At 41.9% G+C, this 15,111-nt stretch overlaps 1 protein-coding gene across 1 annotated transcript in view; it reads right to left on the bottom strand.

Moving 5' to 3' along the window:
* TSPAN7 (tetraspanin 7) overlaps positions 1 to 15,111 on the bottom strand; it is a 128,783-nt gene that overhangs the window by 19,808 nt on the left and 93,864 nt on the right. The window contains exons 2-3 of the mRNA XM_064278141.1: positions 4,845 to 5,033; positions 305 to 379 (exon numbers count right to left, since the gene is read on the bottom strand). Of these exons, the coding sequence (XP_064134211.1) occupies positions 305 to 379; positions 4,845 to 5,033 (264 nt within the window). The remainder of the gene's footprint in view (positions 1 to 304; positions 380 to 4,844; positions 5,034 to 15,111) is intronic.

The following is a 15,111-nucleotide window of genomic DNA, read 5'->3' as shown; positions in this document are numbered from 1 at the left end:
TGGGGTGGTTCTCCTCTGTCCTATGGGGTCACTATGAGTCGGAATCGACTCAACGGCAATGGTTCTTAGGGGTATTTGACCTATATGTGGAAGGTCACCGCTTTAAAACAGGATGGAGAGTCATTTTATGCAATAGGTATATAGAGAAACAGAAATGAAGATCAACAACCAAGGTTTCAAGTTTGGCAAAATTCCTGCATTGAGCATTTTTATTGGAATTTCAGCTCAAAATACACTTCAAAAGTTTTCAAAAATCCTCCTCTAAAGACCCTTTAACTGAGCTCTCCATTTTGTGTATACTCACCTCATGACGAAACACAAATCCTGAAATGCCAGCTACAAGCTCAGCCAGGAACACCAGGGACAAAAACATGGCATACTGAAAATCAAGTGGACGAGGACAAAGTCAGATATGTCAGCATTAGGAAAAGTGCTTCTTCAGGGCAGGTTACTTCTTGTCAGGGGGAATTAGACAAACCCTCATACTCCCTAGAGAAAATGCAGACAACACTTTTCTCCAGATTTCCCCAAAAGAGCCTAAGTATAGCAGTGCATCTGTCTAATATGCATAAGCTTTTTGGGGTGCACATCCTGAGGAGAGCTCGAGAGACTGGCACTGTGCCTGCCTGATAACTAGACTCAACCCTGAGAAACCTGGAAGGGTCTTTCACATCAACTAAGGTATCCCCTCTCTTTAATATTACAATCTTTGAACTACAAAGTACTCTGGAGGTCACAGGACACAGTTCCTTCCTGTCTAGGAGTCCTTCTTACTACTTTTCTCATGATGGTCTTCTAGCATCTGTGTGTCCACTCTCTCTACTCACCCACCTGTTGCCCAGTCCAGTTTTAAACTGTTCCAATTGTTAGGAAGACTTCCTTCTCCCTTCGCCACAAGTGTACCTCTCTGCCTACTTGTAACTTTGACATTCGCGTTGGTTCTGTTTTCAATGTGTGAACACAGCCATGCTGTGCACCTGCTGCTTCTCTTCATTTGGGTAAGCCCCTTCAGTTTCCTCAACCCCATCTTATATGAAATGGCTTCAAAACCTCTTTGTTTGGAATTGTATCCCTCCTATACTGGCTGAAAGACCAGAATGTGCACAGGAGGACATTCCTGTGCAGTATGATGGTCATTCCTGAATACAATACCTGACAGCACCATCCAGATGGGCTACTGACCTCTCCTGTTCTGGACACTACATGGAGTTTACCATCTTTAAAAGGGCAAATACATTACCCTACTGATTAACAGTGCTGCGAGTATCTAAAATTCCTTACTGCTTCTTGCTCGTTTGATGTATCCTGTATTTTCCAAGTGGATTTTGTGCATGTCTGAGCCTAAGTTCAGGAATATTACAAGGTATGTATAAGACATTAGGGTTTCCATTTTCGTGACTCTGAAAGGCAGATAAAGGGAAAGGAAATCGATTCCTTATAACAAGGCACACATATTAAATATGCTTTTCATCTCAGAATAAAATACAATGGTTCCAAAGGTTTGGAATGGCCCTGAATTATGCTGTAGAATTAAATACATGGGCCACATTTTTTTTTCTTTTACTTACCTGTAAAGTGTACACATGTCATGTAAAGTATACATATGTGCAGAAGATCATAAATTATTTTTCTCAGCTAGTGGCACATATATTAAGAGGAGGAAATATTGGCTTAAAATGCCAATTTCTTTCTAAATATTAATAAAATTCTCTAAAAACACTTAAAGCACAGCCACTGAAATATCCAACACACAGTTATCAGCAGATTGCCCCATGTACACAACTTCTCTTTCACTGTTGGATAAAATGCAATGAGACTCACACTCTACTCTCTAGGGAGAGGCTCACACCAGGCCTAGACTCCACCAGAAACTCGTGCAGGAAAGTTACTGTCAGCAGGGAGGTGGGAGAAAGGACATATGAATCTACTGTCAGAAGTTCTCCTAGGTTTGAGGCCTCTCTGGGCCTCCATAAATCAGAAATAGTTATTTGCAGTTGTTTTGAGATTAATGCAGTTAAAGGAGGACTGTGACATTCTAGACTGTTAGCCAAGTGACTTTCGTTCTCATCAACCAGAGCAGCAGCTCTGTCTCTGGGATTCCTTGCCTCTAGGAGCTTCCAAAGAGCAGCCACTTCACTTTCAGAAGGCCTTGGCCAAAAGGCTACTGGGAAGAGTTTAAGCTTGTACTAAATACAGGTAGTAGGGGTTATATTTTCGTTTTGTTTTTCCCAAATGAAAACATTGTAGTAGAAACAGTCCTGACTTTGGAAATAGAATACCAGTATATTCCTTTCATTACTACATTTTTTTCTCCTTAATTTTTTGATGGCATGTGTTTTCAGTATTGGACTGCATCCTTACTGAGTTGGTTTAAATTTTGTTTGGTAATATGGATTTTGAGAAATATGATCTGGTAATACAAGCCACAAATGAGGCAAGCAGTACTCTGGCACCACCAATCTGTGGTATGACAATATACCAATGAGAGCTAGATAAGTAATTTACTGTGGGTGTCTTTCCATTAGGTTACAGGGGGAACCTCAGGTTTTCCAAATTTGATGCAGAAAACCTGAATGAACCCACCAGGGCTCCCTAACTATCACACAGGAAAACCATAAATTATGCCTGCAAGCCTTATTTCACAGAAATAAAGGGGAAAAAGGACAAAAGTTTACAAAACTAACACATCTACGAAGCATCACCGAATAGAATACTCAACCTACACAACAATGAGGCTCAAACTCTGGTCTGCTGAGCTACATACATTTCAAAAGGGACCCACCTTGATGCTAAATGCATTTAAAAAAAATGCATTAGAACTGGAATAATGCCTTACACCTCTGAGGTTCAGAGGCATAAAAAGCAGCTGGCATACTGTTTATGCTGATAATAATGAGATATGGGTTCAAATTCCAGCTGTCCACTCATTAGCTGGGTGAACTTCGGCAGGTTATTTAACCTCCAAGTCTCCATCACATAACGGGAAAATATGATCTACACCTCACTGATGATGGATGGTGAGTAAGAAATAAAATGTAATTATGTACCAAGTATAGCATCTAGCACATAAAAGGACCTAAATGATAGTCTCAAAAGACAAAACATGCAAAAGATTTCTCTACTCCCCAAAAGGCTCCCCTGCCAGTGACCTCCCAAGTATTAGGAGCAGAAAATGGCTATGTGATGTGAAACCACCTCCAGAAAAGCTCAGAAATATCTTTTCCATCATATACACACACATCCTATTTATGACCTTATATTCAGCCACGGGGCAGTTCTGCCCGCCCCAGACAAATTTACCGTTAGAAGCCTTGGTGATTCAGTCCACTGTTTTCTTTTCATAATTGTGGGCAAAGGCCCAAAGACGTTATGTCCTTGCCATTAAAGATTTACAATGGTTTAGTGTCAGAATCTGGTCTCAAGACCAGGTTTCTTCCCTTCTTGTTTGGGACAAGTAGTTGTTTTATGTTTTTGTTTTTAGCAATATTTCTTTTTTATGGCTCTGAAATTAATGCTCCGCTTGCTACTCTTACTGCAAACAACAGGTTCTCAACACTGACTGTACAAAAGAATCCCCTGGGGGAGCTTTTACAAAATGTGACACCCCACTACCAAAAATTCTGGTTCAATGCGTCAGAAGTGGGACCCTGGAAAGGGTGTTTTTAAATAGTTGCCCAAGTGATTTAATCATGCATCCAGGATTCAGGATCATGACACTGGATCAAAAGAAACCTTAGTGCTCTGAGAAGTACTAGAAGGTGGACTCAGGGTGCTAGGATAGAGTACCAGGTGACAGCAGCATAAGTCCCTCAATGTGGCCTCACTACGGATTTCCCACCAACCCAGAAGAATCAGTGGTGGTCCAGGCATAAACAGGACAGAATTTGGCCAAATCAGGTACCACTTTCATGAAGCTGCCACAAAGAGTTTGTTTGGACGGTGGTTCCTTTGGTGTGGATTGTCCTCAAATCTAGATCTGTCACCAGGTATTAGTGGTGTTGCCACATTGTTGGTGCTGATGGAACCTCTGCTTCTCCTTTCCTCAGAATGAGAATATCTGAAATAAATCCTTTCAAAGAAAATTTTCTTTGGAGAAGAGGCCCTTGCCAACATTTATCTATAAAATCCTTCAACATTATTTCTCATGAATGAAGAACATGGGCAGTAGGTAGAGAATTAAGCAACTGGTCTACTGAAAAGTTAAGAATCATAGTAACAGCATCTCAACAAAGTCTGCCCTTATCCTTTGGGAAACATCACTGCTTTCTCTGTCCAATTAGAGTAAAGGCACCCAGCACTGGTTCTGGTAGTCAATTACTTGACACTGCATCGACCCTCTCAGCAGGGAAGCCCTAGCTTAGCCCAACGCACATGGCATTTAGAGAAGAGCATGCATCCAAGCATGGTCAGGCTCAAGGAGACAGAGGGAATTTCTCTAACTAGAACTTGGAGCTGAAAGGCTGTTTATGTTTAGGATGCTGCCTTGCTCACCAAAGCCGCGTATCACATGCTTGAGGAGATTTGTTAAGACACAGGTCAAAACCGGAACAGGACAACTTGCCATGAGGATATAAATGGCCTACTGGAATGGCTGGCCACTGTTTTCTCAGCATCTACACCTCAAGGGACCAGGACTGAACTAGATTTATCATGCCAGGCTGGGTTTGCAGTTGTTTTTCCCTCTGAGGGATTAAAGGGTGGATTAAGTAAGAGTCTGGACTAAAATTAGAGTCAAGAAATATTAAGGTCTTGTCTGTGGCCTCAGGAAGAGCCACTTCACCTTCATGTGATTTATATTAAAGTACAAAAGTAACTGAAAAAGCAACTCTTATGTTATGACATACCAGTTTCAGCATCCATGGGCTGCCGCGGCAAGTTGCAAAACATCCAAACAGGCCAAAAACGACGATAGTGGTGCCAGTTCCAATGAGCACATAAGGAGCATTGGTGGAGTTCTCGGCAATGAGGGAGATATAGGTGCCCAGGGTGAGTTTGCCCCAGACTCCAACAGCCAGCAGGATCACCCCAGTGATCTGAAAGTGGGAAGGGAAGAGTGTGAAACCATTGCTGGGAGAGGCGAGAATCAACACAGAGCAGTGTAGCCCGGCTCAGAAGACTCAAGTTCCTATGAGCAAGCTGGCACTTGCTGCAGGATTCCCTGAAGCAGCAGGAAATGTCAGACATCTTTAACTAAAACCATCACAGAGTAAAGACATTTTGATATTGTACAATTAGATCTACACCATACACAATCCGCGATTACTCTGTCAATCGGAAGTCAAGCAAATAATAAAGAACTTTTTTTTTTTAAAGCGGCTTAAAAAGTACATCCTAAGACACATCCGACAGACAACCTTCTCCCAGCTGCTTCTCCAACACTCACCTTAGCGCAGCCTCAGAAAGACTGTCAGTCACCCTCTTTGACGACATGTGTATATGCTGCGTGTTTTGAGAACGCCCTGTAAATGATGTTTCATGGAACAAGGTGATCTTCTTTGACTATTATCACAAAAAGCTCAACAAAAATAAAATACTCAATATATTTCCGAATCCCTATGGAGGTGCTGTCTCATTTACAATAAGACCCAAAAACCAAACCCACCGCTGTCAAGTCGATTCCGACTCATAGCAACCGTATAGGACAGAGTAGAATTGCCCCATAGAGTTTCCAAGGAGCACCTGGTGGATTCGAACTGCCAACCTTCTGGTTAGTAGCCGCTGCACTTAACCACTACGTCACCAGGGTTTCCTCATTTGCAATACTTAGTATAAAACAAAAGAATTTGAATAGTCCTGGAATTAGCTGTAATGCGATTTGTCAAATCCTGCTGCCTGGTTCAAAGGAATGTCTAAACTCTAGAACCTTGTGTCAGTTAGGTCCTCATGTCAGGGGGTAGACCCCCAGTGCCACAGGCTATGCCTTACTGTCCACCCCTGCAGGCCACACACCCCAGCAACTTCAGCTGCTGGAGACAATGGTTGGCTGGTTTTGTGTCTCTAACCATCTCCCCAGCCAGTCTCTCCTCCAGTTTACCAATAGCTTAGCAACTCATCCAAACCGGCAGCCTCCTAAAGTGTCACCTTTTCTGACACCATTGGAGGCCTGAAAGAAGCCTGGGTACAAGAGGGAGTGCTTCTTCAGTTTTACCCAACCTTATTGCCCAATGCCCTACACTAAATACCTCAGATTCCTGTCCAGCCTGCCTACTCAAGTGAGTTCAGTTTTACCTAACATTATTGCCCAATGCCCCACACTAGACACCTCTGATCCCTGTCCAGTTTGCCTACTCAAGTGAGGAAGCAAGATGAGAAAGTGGTGAAAACAAGCATGATACAAATCCATACCCACCTCAACAAGGTTCCCTGTCAATCAACACACTGTTCCTTAGCATATGTAAGTGAACACCACCAAGTACGTGCTATATAACAAGCCAAACAGCTGAGTCATTGAAGCCTTCTAGGCCTCTCTCCTTTACTCTCTGAAAATTTCTTTCTAGTCTGGCGCTATCAAGTTCCACTATCAGATTATTTCTCTGTGTGAGAAGAGAAATGGACCCTACATCTTTTCTCATAGCCACTGAAGGTGGTCTCACTTACTGGTGGGAGAAGTGTTCAATGAATACATGAGCTCAGTGATACACCCCTAATGTCCCCTCTAATAACACCTCTACTCTGTAGAACCACTGTGTGAAAGACAGAATTAAAAGCTTTAAATCAGAAAAAAAAATCAAGGAACTAGTGCCACTTTTATAAGGCAAGGGTAAATAATTGTGATATACTCTTGAGGAGAAAGTGTTTGACACTAAGATTTAGGAGAAGGTGGCTCAGAAGAGGTCTGTTGCCTTTTAAAAGTTCCAATGGGGATGGCTTTAACGAGCTAGAAAACCAAGAACACAGACATTGCCTTTGCCAAGTGTTCCACGTCCTCTGCTGACACCTGGTGGTAATCATAAAAAGTATCTTTCTTGAACAGCCTCTTCTGCATACTTCAAAAGGAAATATAAAAGGTTTCTTATCCACTAGAATCTAAAGAATTAACTTTCGAGTAAGAACACGTTGAACACAATCTATAAAAAAAGTAGTGCCTGAAGTATCTTTTATCATTCAATGTTCAGCACAGTGCCAGACACAGAGTCAATGCTCTGTGTTCACTGACCAAAAAAAAAAAAAAAAGGCATTGCTTTGGGCCTTATAGGTTCTGCTCTCAGCTGCTAACCGAAAGATTGGTGGTTCTAACTCACCCAGACCTGGCAATCTGCTCCCATAAAGATTGCAGCCTATGGGGATCATGGTCTTGGGAGACATCTAGCTCTACTGACATAACACAGTTTATAAAGAAAATGTTCTATGTCCTACTTTCCAGTAGTGTCCAGGGTCTTTAAAGCTTGTGAGCGACCACTGAAGATACTCCACTGGTCTCACCCCTTTGGGAGGAAAGGAGAATGAAGAAAACTAAAGATACAAGGGAAAGATTAGTCAAAAGACTAACGAGCCACAACTACCACGGCCTCCACCAGACTAAGTCCAGTACAACTAGATGGTGTCCAGCTACCACCCGGCTACCTCCACTGGCTGCTCTGACAGGGATCACAATACAGGGTCTTGGACAGAGCTGGAGAAAAATGTAAAACAAAATTCTCATTAAAAAAATAAACAAAAAGGCCAGACTTACTGGTCTGTCAGAGACTAGAGAAACCCTGAAAGTATGGCCCCTGAACACCCTTTTAATTCAGTACTGAAGTCACTCCTGAGGTTCACCCTTCAGCCAAATATTAGGCCCATAAAAAAAAAAACTTAATGGGCACATGAACCCAGGGGCAAAGACGAAAAGACAGGAGGGGACAGGAAAACTGGTAATGGGGAACCCAAGGTCCAGAAGGGGAGAGAGAGTGTTGACATTTCATGGGGTTGGCAACCAATGTAGCAAAACAATATGTGTATTAATTGTTTAATGAGAAACTAATTTGCTCTATAAACCTTTATCTAAAGCACAATCACACACACACACACAAAAAGACTGCAGCCTAGAAAACCCTATGGGGCAGTTAAGTCAAAATCAACTTGATGGCACCTAACAATCACCACCGCCACCTCTATTTTATAAAAATAGAAACTATTAAGTGCCAAACACTTCTAAAACATCTATCTATAGCAGCTAAATACTGTGAAACCAAAACCTATGCCACTGAGTCAATTGTGACTGAGAGCGACCCTGTGAAGTAACTTAAAATGGAACCAAAGAGAAACTTTCCCCCATACTTCCCACTCTATTCTCATCTGCCTAAAGTTGTAAATATCACAATATAAATGTATTGAACAAGACCAAAAATTCAGTTAAACTAGTCATTGTTGTGCCTTCAGAGATGCAGAAACACTTCAGACATTGACTAAGCAGCTGCATTCTATCTACTGATTTTCCCAGTCATTATTGACATGCAACTATTTTAGTGAAAACATATATTACTGATCAAGTATAAGCGTCAGATGTTACATTTCTGTGACCAATGATGTCATGCAGCTCAGTTACTACCATAATAAATATTATATGCAGGATGTCAAAGTTAACATAAATCCTAATTTTAAGGCAAAGAGTATTAAGAATATTTTTATGCTTTTCAAAAAAACATACTAATGCAACCATTGCTTTCTGTATGAAACATTTCCTCATGTAGAGTAGAAAACCTACAATACCAACGTGTTAAAATGTTCATACAGTTTATACAAATATTCCATTTTTTTGGTAAACAGACTATTTTTGTGGACCTCGGTGGTGCCTCTTTTAACATGTCAGTGTGCACAAATGTCACAATATTGTGGGTGCCATATCGCATGAGAGAACCGCCACCCAACATCCTGACCTTAACTAAAACATTCAGTCACAAATTCATTCTCGTCTTGAATGATGTGAGGCCTGAGTTTGACAGGTCCCCTCCAGCACTACACGCTGAGAATCTAAGAATAATCTGGAGAAGACAGACCTTTAATACTGCAAGTCTCATACTCAAACATTCCTGATGGGCCTGTATTTGGTAGCCGAACTCCATGTGTGCAAGGCCTTCTGCACACACCACAGCCCGCCTCTTCAGTCTTGTCTCCCTCACTACACTTCATGCACTCTACACAGCACCAGGAAAACAGAGCTGTTTTCTGTGTTGTTCCCCTACTTCATTGCTTTTCTCAACCTTTGCTCATGATGGTTCTTACCTAGGAGTCCTGTCCTTCCAGTCTACAACCTAAGTTCTTAGGGTACATGGTACCCACTCCTCCTAGCCTCCTTAATCAGAACTAACTCCATAGTACGCCTTGGTCATGCTGTACCCTATGTCCTTCCTACGCGCATCTGGGACCGTGAGCCCCTTGAGGACAGGAGCTGTGCACCTTGCACAGAGTCGATGTCCAGTACGTGTCCACCAAATGAATGAATAAGCTGCCAGTTGCAGGCTTAAGAAATGGAGAAAAGTTTCATGTTGGCCATCTACCTGCCATTCCCTCTGAACCCCTTTGAAGAATCACCAGAAATGGTAAGAACACCAATCTGACCTTTCAAGGGGTCAGTAATCTGAGGAAAGAGCAACACTAAAGACAAATAAGTTGGACTCTACAACAACCAACAATACCAAGAAGCAAGTAAAGATTAAATAGACTCAGGAGAAAAGGGTTGAGCAGCAGTGTGCCCTCAGGTAAGCAAAACCAAATTTGGTGGTGGTAGTGATGGTGGACTTGGGGTGGGTGTTAGAAGAGACTATCAGGCATTCAAAGGAAAAAACCTACAAGCAAAGGGCTAAAGATCAATAAAACATAATAAGCTAGCACTGTCTTACATTTTTCCTAATATGAAAATGCTTCTTTATCAAGGCTAAAAAACATACAAAGACAAGTCAAAAACGAAAGTCATTTAATCAATCAATCTACATGATATTCTTCTTGGTTCCTGTCGACACACTCACCCATACACATACCTTTGCATAGGGGATCCATTTCTCGAACGTTCGAAAAATGTAAAGTGAAAACTGAGGGACAAGTTTTTTTGACACTGGTCTTCTGCTTTTGGGCACGATGAGTTCAGAGCTCACCAAAGCAATTTTCTATCTGAGCTCCTCAGAGACTTCAAATTTCTAAATCAATGACGTACTTTAGCTTTATCAGGGCAGTTTTGCATGTTTCTCGGAAGAACTGATTCGCAAGCAGCAGATGCTGTTTTGGGGAGACAGATCAGAGACCACAGATAAACCACAAGAGTGGCCTGGTGAAGGTGCTGCCACCACCTGACATGCTGCAATCGACCCAAAGTCAGGAGGGCAGGCCAGCTCTCTATCGGGAGTGGTCAGGCTGAGGCTTTCCGCCTCTTGCCTACTCCCAACATCCTGAGGCAGCTCGACGTCTTCTGTATGCTTACAAGACACCACAGAATGTAGGGAAAGCACATGACCTTTGCTTACTATTAACTGAAGCTTGGTGATGAGGCTGAATAAAACCATAACCAAAACATCTGAAAAGTTAGATCGGAACCAGAAAAGCTCTTGTGTGATACAGTACATATTACTTTAAAATTACACCGAAAAAAACTACAGATAAGTTTGGCAATATACCAAGGGGTGCTCAAAATGCTCTGGATTTGCTGAGGTTCATTTTCATCCTAAAGTGGATATTCGGGGAGCAGGTAGTAAAGAAATATGATCCCCCTTGCTCCTACCAGGTCATCCCAGCTAATGCTGGGAACTCTCTCTACCATCCTCAGAGGATCTGGACCCTCAGAGAAGAGCAGAGCAATAGGACCTTCCATTTTCCTCACATGTCCAGAGGCATGTTCCTTGAGGCTTCTCTGCATGTAGACCACAGACCTAATTAAACTGCTATGGTTCCTCTTGTGTCCCACGAAAAACTGCACCAGGTTTGGATCTGAGAGGGTAAGGTCCATATGTTCCCTCACAAAAACCATAAAAAAACCCATAATACAGTAAAACCTGCAAAATATATTTCGCTAAAAGGAGAGACAGAAAAAGTGGTAAGACCGCACCCTGTCAAAGGCAGAAAACTTGTGAGACCCGGAAAAACAAGGCAGTCCCGTCGCGTTCTGGCTCTCGCAGGTTTCACTGTAGATGGTTCTGTGAGCCCCGTCTCTTATAGGAACATATGTGCATTATCCTAATGATGGCACAAGTTCATATTTAGAATATCATGCAATTAAAGAAAAATGACAATAGAAAATTGAGTTATAGAGACACAAGCTATCTAGAAGAGAACCCTTCCTAAGAAGCCAGGTGGCATAGAAAGCACAGTATTGAAAAACCGGCCAAAAGAAATCGTATGCAAAAATCTTGGCCAGGTACCATTTTAGGTGAAAGTTACAATTCAATCAGTCCAGAGGGTGACAGGTTAATTCACTCTGAAGGACTACATACAGCAGTATTGTGAAACATTCTTTCCCCACTCCAGATTGCTCTATAACTTAGGAAAAATCCATGATATAGAAGTTCAATACGCATCATCAATAATTAAAATACAGATTTCTCAGAAGTTAGATTCTTACATGAGCCTGTGTACTTAGGGGACAGCAGAGAAAGAAGAGTCTTTACATACTGTTCAGACCTGATTTTGTAGAGGTAGATAAAGGAACCAGAAAAACAAAGAAACCAACAGCTTCTATAATCTTACGGTCTTCTCTTTAAACTTAAGGAAGTCATAGTGTCAATCGGTCACACTTACAGCTTAAGATTTTATTACAAATTATTTGTGTGTCTATTTAGTGTTTTAAAATAGACTAAGAACAAGAATTTATTGGAGTCTGTCAGATGACATATGCATGTTCCAGATGCATAGCTGAAGGGAGACCCAGTATATTTAGGTGGGCGAATGGAAGAGCTCTGGGCTAGGAGTTAGAAGCCCAGGGCTTCAGTGGCAGTTTTGTCACTAATTAGCTGTGTGACTTTGGGTAGATCACCTAACCTTTCTGGGCCTCAGCTAACTCTTCAATAAGATCAAAAGGCTGAAAAGCCTGACTTCGAATGCTCCCCAGCGCTAACATTCTGATACATCAAATCTGAATCTTAAACTTGACATATGTATTCACTCTGAAATGTATTTATAGATGTGCCTTTGGGCAAATAAGCAAAAGGAAGTTTATGAGCTTCTCCTTGAGACTGACTGTCAGCGGTGGAGGTAGGAAAGCTAGCTCACTTCTGGCATAGAAGCCGACTGTTCCGCCAGCTTTTCAAGGTAACAAGAGGCTCCTGAAAAGAGAGGGAAAGAATGCCCAGCAGGTCACGCATTTGTAGTTTTTACACGGACATCCCAAAATTCACAAACTCATTGGCATAATAACAAACTTTACTTTCTATATGAAGACAACACTATTATCCTAATAGGAATAAGACATGCTTTGAGCTGTTTCTTTCTAGGCAAGTATTTCGGTCAGTTCAATCCTTTTGCCCCATCACTATTGTGTCTGTGTATATGTGTGTGTAATATATAAAGAGAACATATATTAAATGGCTGAGAGATTAGTGGTATCATCAAATAGGAAAGTTGAGAAGATGGAGGGGAGAAGTAGGCTGATTTTAAATGCTGATTTAGAAAAACTGAATTTGAGAACCAATAGCAAATCCAGAGACTATCTACTCCAGGCCCTGTTTTCTGTTGGGTTTGAGGTGACCAAAGGCCACACAGGTAACATGTTCCAAAGGCAAATGTGGGTGTGGGATTGGAGGGCTGAGGCCAGAAGCGACAGCTGAGGAAAAAAAAGTGCCTCAGGAACAGAAACAGAGGAGGGTGGAAAGACTGAGGGCTAAGGCTGGAGGAAGACTACCATTAATAAAAAGAGAACATTGGAAGGTGAGGCAGGGAATAGTGAGGAAAAGCAGGACAGGGTGAACATGTCTACGAAGGTGGCAGACAATAGGAGAAGTAGGAGTCATGGAAGACTGAGACTTTTTTATCCTCTAAAGACTTATGGCAAACAAAATACCAGCACAGTCTACTGACTCCAGGTACACCAATCGGCAGACACAGGGTACTATTTAATTACTTACAAGTCCAGTAAAGCCTGTTGGGATTATATTTTATATTTAAAATATTACTTTAATCCTATAAACAATTCATAGAATTCAAGTTTCAGGAGCTAGGTTATGAGCCTAGAGCAATTTTGTCATGAACTCTAGCTTCTATTTGGATTTTATCAGTGACCGTATATATACAAACTGTCTAACACATCACAGATGTTTTAAAAATAAGAAAAAGGCCTTGAACAGGAATTGCAGCTCTGGCTGTGGGCTCATCACTGGCTCTTCTTCACCTCTGAGGTGAAGCAACTGCTCCTTTCAAAGGAATGGCTCCTGACATGCCCTCAGTCCAGTAAACAATGCTTCCTTCTCCCCATTGTCTTCAAGAGGCAACCACCAGCTTGTACCAGTCACGCTGCATATATGCGCCTTAGTCTGTCATCTGTAAAATGACAGGACTGACCCCAGTGATATCTACAGCAGCCCTTCCAGAGCTGGAGTTCTGTGTGTTTATTTCAATTGCCCACTGGCTCTTAGAGGGGCCAAGGTCTAGCTCAACTGTTAGCTAGTGTGCAGACCTCACTGGTCAATCGCACTCACTAAGGGCTTACACTGGTTGGGCTCTGTACTCCGTCCTGGGGAAGTCTGGCTAGGACAGGTGGCTGATAGGACACTCCTAATGAAATGGTAAAAATTGATCAACATGGTGATGATATTTTGTGAATTAAAAAAAGGGCCTGAACATGGTAGAAATATTTGAAATAGGCCTGTCACAGAAAATTAGGGCTGCACAGCTGCTAAAGTCATAAGAAAGACCACTTTATTAACAGAGACTTTTACTACTTGAATAACTAAACCCCCTCAAATGAGGCCCAAGCAGCTCCACTATATACTTAATTCCATCATTCAATGAATAGGGTTATAGGAATGTTCTGGGTATGTTATTAGGGACTGTATATCCCATTGGGAAATGAGAAAAAACAGGCAGCCCTGAATTAGTTTCTCATTTCCTTTGTATTACCCAGAGTAGACCCAGGACTTTGGGCCCCAGCTCTGGTAGAAAACAAATCCCCCCATGGTCTTGAGGGACACATCTAGCACAACTGGCATAACATAGGTTCATAAAGGAAATGTTCTACATCCTACTTTGGTGAGTAGCATCTGGGGTCTTAATAGCTTGCAAGCGGCCAACTACGATACTCCACTGGTCCCACCCCATATGGAGCAAGGGAGAATGAAGAAAACTAAAGATACAGAGGAAAGATTAGTTCAAAGGACTAATGGACCACATCTACCACAGACTCCACCAGACTGAGTCCACAACTAGATGGTGCCCAGCTACCACCACTGACTGCTCTGACAGGCATCACATTAGAGGGTCCCAGACAGAGCTGGAGAAAAACATAGAACAAAATTCTAACTCACGAAAAAAAAAAAAAAAAGGCCAGGCTTACTGACAGCCTGGAGAAACCCCAAGACTATGGCCCCTCATACATGCTTTTAACTTTGTACTGAAGTCACTCCTGAGGTTCACCAGAAAGCCAAAGATTAGACAGGCCCATAAAACAAACAATAATTCAACCATGTATTTGAGACCAAATGGGAACACCAGCCCAGGGGCAAGGTCGAGGAGGCGGGAGGGGACAGGAAAGCTGGACAAATGGAAATAGGGAATCCAAGGTCGAGAAGGGGAAAGTGTTGACATGTCACAGGGTTGGCAAACAATGTCAGAAAACAATATGTATATTAATTGTTTAATGAGAAACTAATTTGCTCTGTGAACCTTCACCTAAAGCACAATAAAAAAAAAATTAAAAACAAAACAAATCCCTAAGAAAGGTCCTAGAAGCAAAAAAAAAGAACTTCACATTTGTCAGCACAATGAGAAATGTTCCAGGAAAGAATTTTAAGGGCAGCTTATCCTGGGCCTCTTGGCGTTACTTTTTATATATAAGTATTATTGAGGTCTCCTTGAAAATGTTTTAGGTTTTTGACTGCTACTAATGGGAAGAGTTTTACTCCAATTTCGAGTCTCCAAGAACATGAGAAGGAGAAGAATAGGCAATGCAGAGGTTAAGACTGTCTGGTTCATCATACTTCTGGTTCCACCAAT

This window comes from Loxodonta africana, chromosome X, assembly GCF_030014295.1.
Source record: "Loxodonta africana isolate mLoxAfr1 chromosome X, mLoxAfr1.hap2, whole genome shotgun sequence".
NCBI classification, from domain to species: Eukaryota; Metazoa; Chordata; class Mammalia; order Proboscidea; family Elephantidae; genus Loxodonta; species Loxodonta africana.
The sequence above is the reverse complement of the archived record's forward strand: the minus strand, read 5'-3'. Positions and strand labels throughout refer to the sequence as shown.